We start from the raw sequence: 17,156 nt of genomic DNA, 5'->3' as shown, positions 1-17,156 counted from the left end.
GCCATAATCAAAGCACTCAACCAGAGAGTGTGTGTGTGTCTGGGTGTGTGTGCGTGTTTGTATGGGTGTGTGTGTGTCTGTATGTGTGTGTCTGTGTGTGTGTGTGTGTGTGTGTGTCTGTATGTGTGTGTCTGTGTGTGTGTGTGTGTGTGTGTGTTGGGCATTTTTTCAACTGTTTTATGGCTGAAGGAGTAATTTGAAATACAGCATTTTCATTTTCAGAACAGTGTGATGTTTATTCTTGATATTATGTTTTTTGATTATGAGCTGCTCTTGCCATAACACTTCAAACCCTAAGGCTTGTGTATTCCTGTGTGTGTGTGGTGTGTGTGTGTGTGTGTGTTTGTGTGTGTGTGTGTGTGTGTGTGTGTGTGTGTTTGTGTGTGTGTGTGTGTGTGTGTGTGTGTGTTTGTGTGTGTGTGTGTGTATGGGTGTGTGTGTGTGTGTGCGCGGTTGCAGCTCGGAGGAGTGGAAGAAAGTGAGTAAGAGCGAGCGGGAGAAGCTTGGTGTCACAGTACAGGATGACGGAGAGTTCTGGTGAGTGCACCCCTGCCCCCCCCCTCCCTATACATTACTCCATGTGAAGCCCCTTTACCCCCCCAGCGTCCACCATGTGATCATGCTCCCTCCTGCCCTCCCCTCATTTATCTTTTTCTTTTTCTCATTTTTCATCCCATGCCTCTTCTCCCCCGCTCCGCTCACTCCCTGCTACTTTTACTTCCTCCCTCCCCTCCTCCCCTCCTTCCCTTCCTCCCTTGCCCCTCTACAGTCGTTACAAGCCTTTCTTTCTTTCTGCTTCTACGTCTTCCAATTTCTCTCTCTCTCTGTCTCTCTCTCTGTCTCTCTCTCTCTCTCTCCCTCCCTCTCTCTCTCTCTCTCTCTCTCTCTCTCTCTCTCTCTCTCTCTCTCTCTCTCTCTCTCTCTCTCTCCCTCCCTCTCTCTCTCTCTCTCTCTCTCTCTCTCTCTCTCTCTCTCTCTCTCTCTCTCTCTCTCTCTCTCTCTCTCTCTCTCTCTCTTCCTCTTCCTGGTGGGGGGGGCTGGGTCTTCTCTAAAGGATGACGTTTGACGACTTCTGCCAGTACTTCACCGACCTGATCCTGTGCCGTCTCATCAACACGTCCTACCTGAGCATCCACAAGACATGGGAGGAGGAGGTGATGCGGGGGTCCTGGGTCCACCGACAGGACCCCCTGCGCAACCGGGCCGGGGGCTGCATCAACCACAAGGCCACCTTCCTGCAGAATCCACAGGTCAGGAGTGTGTGTGTGCGTGGGTGTGATAATGTGTGTGTGTTCGTGTTTTTCATTCAGGTATCAGTAATTGTTCATAGGGTTTTGGAGGAGGGGGAGATGGGGGATGGTGTGGGGGGGGGGGGGGGGGGTTGTGTTGTGCTGTGTGCCTGTGTTTGTTTCTCGTTGTAGTAATTGTCCAAAGGTTGGGGGGGGGGGGGGGGATGGGAGGGGGGGGATGGGAGGGGGGGAGGGGGGGGGGATGGGAGGGGGGAGGGGGGGGATGGGAGGGTGGGGGATGGGAGGGGGGGGGGGTGGGAGGGGGGGGGGGTGGAGGGTGGGAGGTGGGAGGGGGGGGGTGGGAGGGTGGGGGATGGGATGGGAGGGGGAGGGGGGGGGGTGGGAGGGGGGGAGGGGGGGAGGGTGGGGGGTGGGAGGGTGGGGGGGTGGGAGGGGGGGGGTGGGGGGTGTCATGTCACAATAGTTGTTGCGATCAATTACCATGATCGAAAAAATCATACAATACTGTTCATTAATAGAATTCATATCTTGCATCCCATCTCATGTAACGTACAATTGAGGCACAGAAATAGACATCGTATCGCCTCAGGAAACCCCCTCCGTGGTTTTGCTAGGCTGAAACTTGGCTTCTGCTTATGAAACTTGGAACTGTCCATGGTGCTGAATCACACCCCTTAGCCCTCATTGAACACTTAGTACTTCCATCATGGTGTGTGTGTGTGTGTGCGTGCGCGTGTGCGTGTGTGTGTGTGTGTGTCAGTGTGTCAGTGTGTCAGTCTGGGTATTTTGGATCCATACGCCACTTTAAAACACCTAATAACGCAGTACACATCATAAAAGCCAGCCAGCGTATCTGTCCAGCCGGCCTTCTGAAGCCAAGCTGTCTCTTATGAGTCAAAACGGGGACCCAGAGTAAATACGCTCTGCTTGACCTCCAGCCTTTGCTTACAGTATTCTCACCCCTTGATCAATTCAGACGAATACATTTCCAAAGAACACAGCGCACGACACTGTTGAACCGTAACTCGAAAAGAAACCCAAGAGACCTTAGGATGACGGTCTGTGTGGGATTTTCAGAGTGTGTGATGTTCACAAACGCTGTCTGCCGTTCCCCTCCTCCAGTACGTGTTTGACGTGAAGAAGGTGGAGGACGAGGTGCTGATCTGCCTGCAGCAGAAGGAGAAGAGAGCCACGCCAAAGAGGGCAAGGGGGAGAACCTGGCCATCGGCTTCGACATTCACAGGGTAGGAGAGTGACCCGCGGACGCGTTGGTTTATTATTGATTGAAAATGTGTTGTGGGAGCACTTTGAGCTGGAAAATGAGGCAGGGAGCTGCAGATGCTATGCTAAAATATATATTATCGTTATTATTTATTAATTAAACATGACTCTGGCAGGAAGATGAGGTTGGGATTTGAACTCAAAACCTTTGAGCACAGGATTTTTGCTGTTGTAGCAATAAATGATATTTTCTTCATCCTTGTATTAAAGGGGATTGGACAACAGCAGGTGTTAGGATCAGAGCCGAGGAGGTCTAGAGATAGCCTTACGACTTTAGCCTCCACAGCCCCGATCAGAACCAAAGAGTTAGCGGATGTTATGGACAGAGACTACAGCCAATTTGCGAGAGACGCCGAGATCGTTTAATGGCCTGTGGCATGTGCCACCGCGACCACTGACATACCATGGCATATGCCGTTCTGGAACGGTAACTGCCATTCTGAAACGGTAACTACCGTTCTGAAACGGTAACTGCCGTCGCGACCACAGACATACCCATGGCATATGCCGTTCTGGAACGGTAACTGCCATTCTGAAACGGTAACTACCGTTCTGAAACGGTAACTGCCGTCGCGACCACTGACATACCATGGCATATGCCGTTCTGGAACGGTAACTGCCGTTCTGAAACGGTAACTACCGTTCTGAAACGGTAATGCCCATGGCATATGCCTTTCTGGAACGGTAACTACCGTTCTGAAACGGTAACTGCCGTTCAGGTGGAACGGTAACTGCAGTTCCCAACAATGGTATGTGACACCAGCATAACTCCTCCGTATAATTTCAAGACAGGTATTGCCATAAATGTAAAGGTATATATTTGGTATTTATTGACACAATATCACAACATAACGCCGTAAATAAAGGGATTTACACGTTTCTCTCGTCCGTGCTGTTATGATATTTCCGATCTGTTTGTTGTTGCTTTTGTAATGACAGATGCTTTTGAAAACAGCCGGACTTGCTCCGGGTGACGGTAGTTATAGCCTAGCCTTCTAGGTGGCCATAGAGCTATAGTCTATTGCTTTGTTCCAATATCCATACTATCCGCAGTCATTATACTATATTTTAGTATAACTTCTTTTTTATATAGTTTGAGTACGTAGTGCGTTGCAATTAAGATCAGGGCGAAAGGAAGTGTAGTGAAAGGACCCCGGATGGTATACTCAAAACGGTCAAACCGATGAGTGTGGAATCGTGGATTGTACACCTTTCGTGCTCCACGGCAGCGATCTTAGCTACGTAGCTGAAGAGGCGGAGCCAGGCTGAGCCAACGTCGGCGCATTTTCTTTAATAGGTCCATGCATTTTCCACGTATCCTGCATTAATGGAGTCATTTTGTTGTTTTAATAGCTTTATAACTACTATGTGGTAAAGTGTTCACCGTTCAAAGCGAGATGTTTATTGCGGTTGCGATCGTAGTTTCCGTTAGGGGTGGCACTGTAGGCTATGGCTAGACAGTCATCCATTTTTCCACTCGTGTTTTATCAAGATGTTCTAGTAGCGTAGCCTATAATAAAGCCTACTGTATGACTGCTTCAGCTCATAACTATTCAATAGGCCAAATATTAAGTTTTGCATTTGTTGTTATTGGTGTTTAACCGAATAATTTAAGCAGGCCTATAGGTTCCTATCATTTAACCCTGATCCAGTGTCATAAACCTTTCTATATCGACATGATCCAGTGGTATCATGGCATACAGGCCAAAAGTTTTTCCGCTGGCAAGCCAATTATGTTAATTGGAAGTTCCATTTCCTACTGGAACCACCGTTTTTCCGCTGGCATGCCACTCATGTAAAATGGTATTACCAGTTTCTACTGGCACCTACCGTTTTTTCCGCTGGCATGCCACTCATGGAAAATGGTAATTACCAGTTTCTACTGGCACCCTACCGTTTGCCAGTAGATATTCCTTTCCTGTGGTATTTGCCCGTTCATACACACATACCACTCATGATTCACAGCTACACAATCATTCTTATAAAAACGGTAGGTGCCAGTAGAAACTGGTAATTACCATTTTCCATGAGTGGGCATGCCATCGGAAAAAAACGGTAGGTGCCAGTAGAAACTGGTAATTACCATTTTCCATGAGTGGCATGCCAGCGGAAAAAACGGTAGGTGCCAGTAGAAACTGGTAATTACCATTTTCCATGAGTGGCATGCCAGCGGAAAAACGGTAGGTGCCAGTAGAAACTGGTAATACCATTTTACATGAGTGGCATGCCAGCGGAAAAACGGTGGCCTGTATGCCATGATACCACTGGATCATGTCGATATAGAAAGGTTTATGACACTGGATCAGGGTTAAATGATAGGAACCTATAGGCCTGCTTAAATTATTTGGTTAAACACCAATAACAACAAATGCAAAACTTAATATTTGGCCTATTGAATAGTTATGAGCTGAAGCAGTCATACAGTATAGGCTTTATTATAGTCTACGCTACTAGAACATCTTGATAAAACACGAGTGGAAAAATGGATGACTGTCTAGCCATAGCCTACAGTGCCACCCCTATAGGGACCTGGCTCTGGTGCACTAACCGGAAACTACGATCGCAACCGCAATAAACATCTCGCTTTGAACGGTGAACTCTTTACACATAGTAGTTATAAAGCTATTAAAACAACAAAATGACTCCATTAATGCAGGATACGTGGAAAATGCATGGACCTATTAAAGAAAATGCGCCGACGTTGGCTCAGCCTGGCTCCGCCTCTTCAGCTACGTAGCTATTAGATCGCTGCCGTGGAGCACGAAAGGTGTACATCAATCACACTCATCGGTTTGACCGTTTGAGTATACCATCCGGGTCCTTTCACTACACTTCCTTTCGCCCTGATCTTAATTGCAACGCACTACGTACTCAAACTATATAAAAAAAGAAGTCATACTAAAATAAAGTATAATGACTGCGGATAGTATGGATATTGGAACAAAGCAATAGACTAGCTCTATGGCCACCTAGAAGGCTAGGCTATAACTACCGTCACCGGAGCAAGTCCGGCTGTTTTCAAAAGCATCTGTCATTACAAAAGCAACAACAAACAGATCGGAAATATCCTAACAACAGCACGGACGAGAGAAACGTGTAAATCCCTTTATTTACGGCGTTATGTTGTGATATTGTGTCAATAAATACCAAATATATATACCTTTACATTTAATGGCAATACCTGTCTTGAAATTATACGGAGGAGTTATGCTGGTGTCACATACCATTGTTGGGAACTGCAGTTACCGTTCCACCTGAACGGCAGTTACCGTTTCAGAACGGTAGTTACCGTTCCAGAAAGGCAATATGCCATGGCATTACCGTTTCAGAACGGTAGTTACCGTTTCAGAACGGTAGTTACCGTTTCAGAACGGTAGTTACCGTTTCAGAACGGCAGTTACCGTTCCAGAACGGCATATGCCATGGTATGTCAGTGGTCGCGACGGCAGTTACCGTTTCAGAACGGTAGTTACCGTTTCAGAACGGCAGTTACCGTTCCAGAACGGCATATGCCATGGTATGTCAGTGGTCGCGACGGCAGTTACCGTTTCAGAACGGCAGTTACCGTTTCAGAACGGCAGTTACCGTTCCAGAACGGCAGTTACCGTTCCAGAACGGCATATGCCCATGGTATGTCAGTGGTCGCGGTGGCACATGCCACAGGCCAATAAACGATCTCGGCCCTACTGCAATTTGCTGCTCGCAACTCTTGGCTGGTTAGCAGAACATTGATTTTATGCTCTGTAAAGCCTACAAATGGATTCGTATTAACTCTTTTTAGCGACGGAAAGAATGAAAATGACCAACAGTTGAAGCGATTACAAGTGACCTGACTCAAGACTCATCAAACATGTAAAATGATATTTATACGTTTGATGCATCAACAATTGAAATATGAAAACATATAAAAAAATACTTTTTCTTTCCTGGCAGAAAAGTGACCGTATAGACAAGATCATCTCCTCAGACAGTCACACAGAAAGCATCGCACATCCAATAAAACAGGAACCAAACTCACCAGCATCACTTCCTGTCTCCGCCCTCCGGCAGGTGGAGCTCAACAGGAAGTACCGGATGCACACGGCCCAGCAGAAGGTGGCGGGCTCCATCTACATTCAACTCCCGCTGCGTGTTCCTCAGGAAGGAGCTGACGGAGGGCCGCTACGTCATCATCCCCACCACCTTCGACCCGGGCCAGCAGAGCGGCTTCCTGCTCCGAGTCTTCACTGATGTGCCTTCAGACTGCAAGTAAAGCCCCTCACACACCCCCCACAGGTCTAGACCATGCAGATGTGTGTGTGTGTGTATCTTTATTTTATTTTTATTTTGCGCTTTTTTAATTTTGATGCTTTATGATAGAGTGAGATAGACAGGAAGGAATGGGAGAGAGAGAGGGGTGGACATGTAGCAAAGGACTACGGGCAGGAATCGAACCAGGGTTGCTGCGGTAAGGACTGAGCCTTAATGGTACGCCTTATACCTGCTGAGCCACCGGGCGCCTTGTGTGTGTATCTTTATGGATCCGTGCCGTTTATCTTACGGTGCACCATTTACTATTTGGTCATTTAGCAGATGCTCTTATGCAAAGCAGCTTGCAGTGATTTGAGAGCCAGATTATTAATTGCAGGTAAGATTAGTTCAAGGATGCAAACAGTCCAGGTAGCCGAGGTAGCCGACATTGGAGGATCGAACCCAGTACCTTTGAGTTAGAAATGAAATCACCCAGAACGCTAGACTATCCTGTATTATTTTCCCTCATGTGGATCTCCCTGAATATAAAGGGACCTTAACCTGTCCTCTCACACTGCAGGGGGTACCTTGTCCCATGTGTGTGTTTGTGTGTGTGTGTGAAGGGAGGATTGTGTGTGTGTGTGTGTGTGTGTGTGTGTGAGTGTGTGTGTGTGTGTGTGTGTGTGTGTGTGTGTGTGTGTGTGTGTGTGTGTGTGTGTGGTGTGTGTGTGTGTGTGTGTGTGCTTGTTCACAGTGGTTGGCCTCACAACCACTGTGAGGCCAACCACTGTGCAAGAATCAGACTGTTCTCGAAACCTCAAAGGACCACACTAGGCCTGTATAGTTTGGCAACTCTTTGAACTCTTTCTTGTAGTCGTCAGCCCTGTTTTGAACCGTAACAAAGAGGGACTTCTGAACCGAGCGAGCGGTGCGGCAGGGGAGACGCCTGCGGGACTCACATGGGTTGCTTCGGGGAGGCGGTGGATGAGAACAAGTTGAAGAGGTGCACAACCGGGGCGGTTCTCAGTCTAAATGCTGCAAGACATTCAAAGAAGGGGCGCATCCTGTACCTGAATGGCATTCCGCCTACATATTCCGCCACAGTCAACTTGCTAGTATGAAGGGGCAAAGCATCTCTCTCCCCCACAAACGCCCCAGAGTTCTACCTTGCATCAGTAGTGATCATGAACTCAAGGGGGGGCTTTTTTAATTGGGGCGACTTTAGTTTTTTTCGGACAAAGCTGAGCTACGTTCATGTCTGTACGATGCCTTCGAGAGAGGGCGAGAGTGTGAGATAGCGTTGTGTGCGTGTGCATGTTCTTTGTTGTGATGACTCTGCTGCGATGGACCAAAGTGACTGTATTGAAAACAAAGCTATGACTGCAGCCTCTGTGCACATATTGAGGGGGCGGGATGTACTGCGTGTGTGTGTGGGGGGGGGGTAAATGTGCCAATGCGTCAACTGTCACATGCCTTGAGGGGCCCTAGAGGCCGGGAAAAGTGCTCAACGAATGCAAATGACTCTTATTTGAGTTCACATTTCAGTTCCTAGCTGAAGATCAATCTGGCCTCCCCTGCCGTTGAAACCAAAATCGAAAAACCCAGACAGTGGCGCTGATTGATCCTTCCACGTTTTGGGGTTTCGGAAGCGAAGGGGTCGGTCGCACGACGCTGCAATTTCACTCCATTCAAAACACATCTTCCTCTCAAACGTCCAACGACACCTCAGGGATAACTGCAGGGCGACACGCTACGCATGCATATGGGGTTACTCATCCACATGTGTGTGTGTACCCTCTGCCTCCACTCCACCCCCCCACCCCCCCCCCCACCTCCGCCCCAGAGAGCTGAGCTTGGACGAACCCCCCCCAGACATGCTGGACGGGGCTATGCGGCTACCCTCAGCTGGTCACTCAGGTCCACGTCATCAGTGCGGAGGGTCTGCAGGGACAGACTCCCAACGGAGGTACAGGACGAGTGGCGGGCGGGGGGGGGGGGGGCACAATTTAAGCAGAGTCACGTCAACTATATGTCGATAGACCCCTAATGTCACAGTCACAGTCTCAGAGTGCTTGGCAGATCGCCTTTGACGAGTCCCCCACTCCCCCACCCCCCCAATAACCCTTAGCCCTCTAATGGGTGAGGGAAATCTCCCTTAATTATCAGGGATGAACCCTTGGGAAGGCACACAAACAGTTGGGCAGGAATAATGGCAGCATAACCGAGCAGAACGTACGTTCTACTACTTAAGGTAAGATGAAGTTGTTAATAAATAGGAAAAAAAACAAAATGTTAACTGGCAGTGGCTTCATTTTTGCAGGAACAGTCCCCACTTTATTTTGTGAACATGTCCCAGAGCTTCATTGTCAAACATGTCAACGTGTGTTGCTTTCCAAAGGAATGAACACTTGTATTTTCAAGATGGCATTCAGATCTTCACAGACACGAGGCGCCAGAGGCGCTGACAGCCACATTGACTGCCGTGAAGTACTGTACTATAAAAAAATACCTTTTTTTAACCCCCTCCACAGAACTGCACTGCCTCAATCCCCATAGGAAAAGATACCTGACCAGATCACAAGGTACTTGGAACCCAATCTGAATGGCCGCTAACAACACGCTGTAGCTTCTGTAGCGTCTGTAGCTGCCTAACTCCCTGACAGCGCCTGCTAGCTCTACCCAACCTCTCCCCAATCTTCCCCTGAACAAAAATAGTCAGGGGACCTTTGACCTTTTTCCAAGCTGACCCAGTGTGTAGCTGATGCTTGCACTTTGTAGCATAGCTGAGGGGGAAAACATGCTATTTTAAACCTTGCCCCACGTATATACTGTTGATATAAAGAGAGAGGAAACCGGATAGAGTAGTTTTGGGGGATGATATCAACAACTCACTGCAACCTAGTAAGTTCTGCTCCTTTTAATAGTTTTTGCTCAATCTCTGTAAAACACAAAGCCCTGTCACTTTGTGAATCCACTGATGCCGTTTCACATTGTACATCGTCAATGAGACCTGTAGTCACCGGACATGTCCCCCGCCCCTCCCCCCCTCCCCATGCAGCTTCGGACCCCTATGTGATTATCACCTGCGAGGGGGAGAGGGTGCGCTCGCCCGTTCACAAGGACACCCGCAGCCCCAACTTCGACATCAAGGGTCTCTTCTACCGCAAGAAACCCAAGGAGGGCATCCACATTGAGGTCAGCTCCAAGTCCCACTCTCCCTCGCTCTCTCTCTCTCTCTCTCTCTCTCTCTCTCTCTCTCTCTCCCTCGCTCTCTCTCTCTCTCTCTCTCTCTCTCTCTCTCTCTCTCTCTCTCTCTCTCTCTCTCTAAACTGTTAACGACTAAATTAATATTCCCTGCATGGCGTTTCACTAGGACGTATCCAAATACTTGAAACACATATCTAGCTGGAAAATGAAAGGGACCTCCTCATATACAGCCGAACTGAGCCTATAAAACTGATATTTATAGCTGTCAGACTCAGACTGCTGAGTGTTACCTGGAGTTTTTTAAGATGTTTTGCGAATTCAGTAGCACAGTGTTGCAGGAGTTGGCATTGCTCCTTCAAACCAAGAAAAAGGTTGTCGAACTGAAACAAACAAGATGCCTTCCTGTTTGGGTTTCTCTCTGTCTGTAACTTTGTGGACAATGTTTTCTTCAGTTAAAACTTTGAATCTTTATCTTCCACTTGCCATCGGACACCCCCTGCCTGACCCCCCCCGCTACCATCTCCACCACCTCCACCTTTGTCCCCTCTTCCACCACCATCACCCCCTCCCGCACCACCACCACCACCAACCCCTCCACCATCACCTCCCCATCCACCAACAACCTCATCACTTCCACCTCCACCTCCACCTCCACCTCCACCTCCACCACCACCACCACCACCACCACCACCACACTCATAACCTTGATCAACTTCTCCTCACTCACCCCCAACACCACCACCATAAACATCCCCCCGTTTCCACCCCCCACAAAAACCCTGCCCCCACACTCCACCACCACCGCCTCCACCACGGTCATTCCGGCCCAATCTGCAGATCTACAACAAGAACGTGATCGTGGACACCTTCCTGGGGCAGGTGACGCTCTTCAGCGACCCCAACGAGCGGCAGGAGCAGCACACACGCTGCACCTGCGCGACAAGGGCAGTCGCCAGGACAACGACCTGCCGGGCACGCTCACCGTGCGCCTCATCACCTCCACCACGCTCGTCAACATCTGAGGGTCCGACCCGCCCGGCAACAAGCCCCAGCGTCTTGCGACTCGTGTCCACGTCTCTCCCGGAAAATGTTCCGGAAAGCATCCGAGGAATCTGGGAATCTGTGCCCAGACATTATCATCCTCCTCATCATCATCGTCATCGTCGTGCTCAATCCGTCACCTGCGGTGATGGCGCTGCTACTCTCCTTCACTCCTCATCTCTCTCTCTCTCTCTCTCTCTCTCTCTCTCTCTCTCTCTCTCTCTCTCTCCTTCCATCTCTCTCTCTCTCTCTCTCTCTCTCTCTCTCCTCTCTCTCTCTCTCTCTCTCTCTCTCTCTCTCTCTCTCTCTCCTGACCCTTCGGTGAAGCGTGTGGTTTACCCTTAGCAGGCGGGCTTCTATAATCGTCGGACAGGGGGAAAAGCAACATCACACACAGACACACACACATAAGACACGCGCATGTGCTGATGCACGCGCAAAACATGCCCACCCCGCCCCAGCCCCACCCCACCCCACCCTGCACTCTCTCATGCATGTGCCAGTGTTTGTAAGGGCTATGCATTGCCTTAAGGCTGAATCGGATCTCTGCAAGTCTGCCCCCCCCCCCCCCCCCCCGCCCCCTCGAGCCCCCCCCCCTGTGGAAATGGGCCCTTGTGTGCTTCTGGAGCGGGGTGGCGGGGGGGTCACAGGTTCGGGGCTCGGGGGGGTTTGGGTTATTCTATGTGAGGGACACTTTTCTCCCCACTGTTCTTTTCTATTTCTCTCCATCTCCAGTGTGAGTGATTGGAATCCCCCCCCCCCCCCCCCCCCCATGGTCGCGCGTGTCCATCCCGTCATGCGGTCATACGCCACGCTCTTGGATCTCCAAGGTTGGACTTTTCAGACGCTGGGAGGATTCCTACCCTGGATAGCAGTGCTCTCCACAAAATTGGTGCTTTAGCAAGAAAAGTGTTGCAATGCACCATGGTCTGTTTTTTTTTTTCCCCTCCTCCCCCCTCCCCCCCCCCCACATTTCGTCCTCTGGTTTATTTCACTGTGGACATCTCTGTCCAACGCTCCCCCACGCCAGCGGTACTCTTTTCCCTCCGGAGAGCTGGTGGGCAGGCATTGTTCTGCCAAGTGTTTCATTTTCATACCTCCTGCCCCCCCCCCTCTCTGCGGCGACCTTTTTTCTATCTACACTTCTATCTTTAAAAATTCAAGGAAGAACAAAAAAAAAAAAAACACGAAAAAAAAACAGCCCCCTTTCAGACTGCGCTTTCGTACCGGTTGCTATGGACGGTCTCCAAGCAGCATGGCCCGAAAAAGAAAAGAAAAGCTGACTCTGTGCTCGCGTTACAAATCCTCCTCCGCCGTAGCTTAGCAACTGGTGCTTCTGATAGTGCTCCCCTCCCCCTGTAACCTTACCCCCCCCCCCCCCCCCCACTCCCCCCTCTCCCTTGGACCGCTAGGTTCCCAACCTAACATAATCTATCAAGTGCTTTATGGGACCAAAGACTGAGTATCCCTAACCTCCCACACCCCTTACTCTCTCCCTCCTATTCCCTCTCCTAGTTTCTCTTCTCTCTCTCTCTCTCTGAGTAACTTCTCTCTCCTTGACCCTCTTGTCTTTCTGCCTCTCCTCCCTCTCTCTCTCTCTCTCTCTCTCTCTCTCTCTCTCTCTCTCTCTCTCTCTCTCTCTCCCTCTCTGTCTCTCTCTCTCTGTCTCTGTCTCTCTCTGTCTCTGTCTCTCTCTCTCTCTCTCTCTCTCTCTCTCTCTCTCTCTCTCTCTCTCTCTCTCTCTCTCTCTCTCTCTCTCTCTCTCTCTGGGAGTCTCTCCTTTCTCTCCCCTTGACTCTCCTGTCTCTCTCTCTCTCTCCCAGTCCCAGCCAGACCCCCCCATACGCCCCATCATCTGTTACAATGGCAACACCACTGCCTGACGCTTCCTCTGTTACCAGTTGCTTGGCCTTGACTGGAATCCCATTTCATGGACCCCCCGAGGGCTTGACTAATCTGTGCTACTGAGGTCAAAATAGATGTGCAGTACATAGGTGTGTGTGTGTGTGTGTGTGTGTGTGTGTGTGTGTGTGTGTGTGTGTGTGTGTGTGTGTGTGTGTGTGTGTGTGTGTGTGTGTGTGTGTGTGTGTGTGTGTGCGTTTGTATGTGTGTGTGTGTGTGTGTGCGTGTCAAGCTCCCCAGTAGTGAGGGGCTCGGCCAGTGTGTGTGTTGGATGCAGGCCGATGAACAGCTGTTCATTTTGGATTGGTTATTGTTATTATTTAATAATTTATTTTAAAGGGAGAACTATTACCAATGTGGAGACGTGTGAACGTGAAATAACAGAAAAACAAAGTCCAACAACAAACCTTTGCACTTTATCTGGTTTTAAGGGGCGTGCGAGTATCGCAGCCAGATGGGGAGAGAGAGAGGACGCAATGGCAGCAGGAGGGACAATGCTGTACCACTTCTGTCTAATGGGCCACAAAATGGAACCGCTTCTGTTTATATTGCGTGCAGATAATAGCCCTTATGATCGAGTGCTGTTGTACCTCCTGTAATGGTCACATGACCACAGCCTCCATCGGCCTGGTCGGGATACACGCGGTGTCGTCTGTGGAGGATGAGCCCTGTTACGGTTTCGCTTCACCGGTTTGTCTCTGAAGTCTGAAACGATTTCCACACGTTTTTTCACAGCAACGTTACTTTGTTCACCACTGAGTTTGTCTTAACGCGTTTTCCTTTAATCCCAATCTCAGTTGTTTCTTTGTAAAGGAGAGACCCGTCACTCCATGTGTTTGTTTTGAATGTAAGACAGGGCAGGGTCTAATGACTGTTCATGAAAAACATGGCTTTGGGTTTGTTATGGGTTTCTCTGTATCGGCCACCTTTGCCATGACTTGGACAAAACGTCACACACCCCGTCTCATTTTTTGTGTACAGCATATTTATAAATGTGTCTTGCATGGGATTTGTTTTTCTCTGATATGGCCATGCACTTGTGGTTGAACTGTTGGTATTGGTAAATAATATACATGTTTATTATTGATGATATGACATTTAATATTGGAACCATTTTTATTCCGTCGGGAAACTCTCAAAGTGCTTCAGACAGCCGAGCAAACACCCACACACACCAACAAACACACCGACACACACATACACACACAAACTCACATACACTAACACCCATACACGGGGACCAACCCCTCACACATACACACACACACACACACACACACACACACACACACACACACACACACACACACACACACACACACACACACACACACACACACACACACACACACACACTAACATCCATACTCAAACAAAATATACAATGAATGGCCTTTTAGAAGTATTTCGTCCTCATGTCTACGAAGTGGGGAAATACACAATATTCAGATTGCATGTCAGACTGCAACTCACAGGTTTGATGCTGCAGGTGACACAGGTCATGTCGTGTCACCTATGTGTGTCGTTTGTCACGACATGCCGTGCCACACGATTATACAATGACATCACATGACCATGCCTCCATTAGTGGTTTTTGAATACTATTTTAGCAGCAGTTGTGGCCTCATATTTAGGTGCTATATACAATACTTGTGCTTTCAGTTCATGTTTGTGTTTAATTTTCCAATCTAGACAAAGGGCCGCAAAGGAATAATGGGAGTTCATTTTAATAATGAAAGATAACGCTCAGAAGCGTTCATACAGATACGGCGTTGGTAAAAAACAGTTGGGCTGCGTCCTATTTAAGGAAGAACATGATGGTGTAGGGCCAAAGTATTTCCAAATTATTGTGTATCATGAAGGATGTCTGCCTTGCCATTTCCGAAAATGTTATTAACAAGATATATATCCAACAGATTTTTTATTTTTTTGATTCACTGAATGAACATCCTTGTGAACAAAAAGCACATTGAGTTGATTTGACCAACGGTTAACCATTTTCTTTGGTGAGGCCTGTGAGGATATGAAATGTTATTACGGTACACTGGAATGCCACTTATTTACAGTATGTGATGCCTGACCTCTCTTTTAGGGGTTCTACCCCTAAAAGAGGTAACTACTGTGTGGGGTTAACATGCATAAAATAATCTTTCACAACACGATTGGCTACAAATGTGATCACATGTTTCGGTGAAACACCAGCAAGTGCTTAAGAAACCCCCCCCCCCCCCCATCTCCCACCTCCCACCCACAGCAACCTCCACTGAAGTGTCCTTACGCATGGACACAACCCCCCCCACTCCCCCGGTTGGCTCACCTTTTGCTGATTACAAGTTAAATCGGTAATGATGATGATGAAGGGAAGACGTTTATAGTGCCATAATCTTCAGCCTGTTACATCAGTATAATGATGATGAGCGCAATATTCTGCCTTTGCCGATGGGGAGTGCCATAGGCCCTCTGTTACCTCTGGGTTACATGTGATGTGAATGAAGCATTTAGCGCAAGCTTTGCATACAAGAAACGGAACAGCAGCTGCACGGCACATACAGGAATGTTCCGATGCGTTCTCCGTCAGTCATTCTCACAAGGTGGAGGATTTGAATATCGGCCTGTTGAGGTTGTGTTTTTTTGTCCTCATTCATTATCAGCTTCTTTCGATCAGACATTTCGTCATTTGCCGCTTAACCTAAGTAGAGTGGAACAAGGATCTATGCTGTATGCTGAGAAGAGTGTGTCTCCTCACGCAAACCTGGCCGTGCCCCGCCAAATGAAGCGATACTACATACAAATTCTGTACAACATCATATCGATTTTATTACAAAATTAACTGAATGTGTCACAATGAAATTACATTTCTTGCAAAAAAGGTCTGTTATATCAGTCTAAATTTAAACTAATTAAATACAGTGACTCTTACATTCCTGCATGTGCCTTATCATAGTATTTGATTCGTGTTGTTTTTGGCGATCCGGAATGATTAATGATTATTGATCAATGATTAATGTTCAATGATCCATTATCAATGGTCCATGGCCTGATCCAAAAAGAGTGCCAGGTCCAAAGCTATCTTGACAGCTGTACATCGGACAAAGCTTTCTCATAATTTCGTCATTGTTTTTTCGCTGTTGTTTTGGCTTGGTTTCCTTTATTTTTATATATAGATACCGTATATCTTTTTCAATTCACGGAAGTTCAATTCCTAACCAACTTAAAAATTGTACCTGATATCTTAAACTCAAACTGTCCTAGAATCAAAAGAAGAACAAAATTAAGCTGATGTCCGAAGTCCGCTGTCCAGATGTTTTGGAGCCATATGTTTTCCTCGGAAATGGTGGATTTTGTGTGAGGATCATCAAAGCATTTATTGAAACAGTGCCAAAAATTTGAATTCATTTTCAAATCAAAAACCTGTTGGCAGGTGGTACCTTTGTAAACGTATACATTATTTAAGGAGTTTGCTCAATGCTCGTTGGACGTACAGTTCAACGATGTATTTCCAGATATAACGGTATTTCCGTCTCGATTACGACACAGGTTTGCTTCGTCACTGTCGTAGTCAGTATTACTGTTCCTCTTTATTCTTTCAAATTGTTGGTGCACTTTTTGTTCTTATTGTTTGCCAAAAGTGTTAATGACTTTCACTGTTAACCAGCACACAAGCACACACATAAACACTCACACAAATACACACACACTCTCACACACACATAGACAGACCAGCGGATGTCAAAGTATACATACAGTGACAGTGCTCTGACGGTCTCGTATTAATGTTTCTATATTTTATTTGAATTCTATTTATTTCTTCATTGATGTATTTATTTATTGAGAACTAGTCAACACTTGACTGAGGCTGGAGCTGACTTTTTACAAATCCAAAAAAAAGAAGAAAAAGTGCCAGTGCATGTAGCAAACCTCATCATTCATATTTAAAATATTTAAAAAAGTCTGTTTTTGGTTCTCTTGCAAAGTGTGGCAAACCTGAGCTGTTGCTACTAATACTGTGTAAAGTACAAAAGCTTATGTTGCATACTTGCATGTGTTTAACAGTATTCAGTGTTGTATACAGTATGTATAAAAATTGTAGCAACAACGGGACTTATTTTCATTCATTGCGGTATTCTTGGAAAAATACCTGGACATTATTTCAATTTGGATAGAAAGAAAAAAAATCTTGCTTAAAAAGGGAATTTATATTACTCTACAAGAAAACTCCTCAGAAAGCCTGTATATGGAACTGAA

General features: G+C 47.4%; 1 protein-coding gene across 1 annotated transcript; it reads left to right on the top strand.

The window, feature by feature from the left end:
* Nucleotides 1-317: 317 nt before the first annotated feature.
* Nucleotides 318-11,132, top strand: LOC132461693 (calpain-5-like). The gene is given in 12 exon segments (XM_060056981.1): nucleotides 318-537; nucleotides 1,055-1,250; nucleotides 2,373-2,439; nucleotides 2,442-2,494; nucleotides 6,582-6,647; nucleotides 6,649-6,779; nucleotides 8,605-8,623; nucleotides 8,625-8,727; nucleotides 9,293-9,343; nucleotides 9,820-9,956; nucleotides 10,806-10,889; nucleotides 10,892-11,132. Coding segments are annotated over 12 exon segments (1,116 nt in total). The 5' UTR covers nucleotides 318-427; the 3' UTR covers nucleotides 10,991-11,132.
* Nucleotides 11,133-17,156: the final 6,024 nt, after the last annotated feature.

This window comes from Gadus macrocephalus, chromosome 7 (genome assembly GCF_031168955.1).
Source record: "Gadus macrocephalus chromosome 7, ASM3116895v1".
Taxonomy (NCBI): domain Eukaryota; kingdom Metazoa; phylum Chordata; class Actinopteri; order Gadiformes; family Gadidae; genus Gadus; species Gadus macrocephalus.
This window is presented reverse-complemented; position numbering and strand designations above follow the sequence as displayed.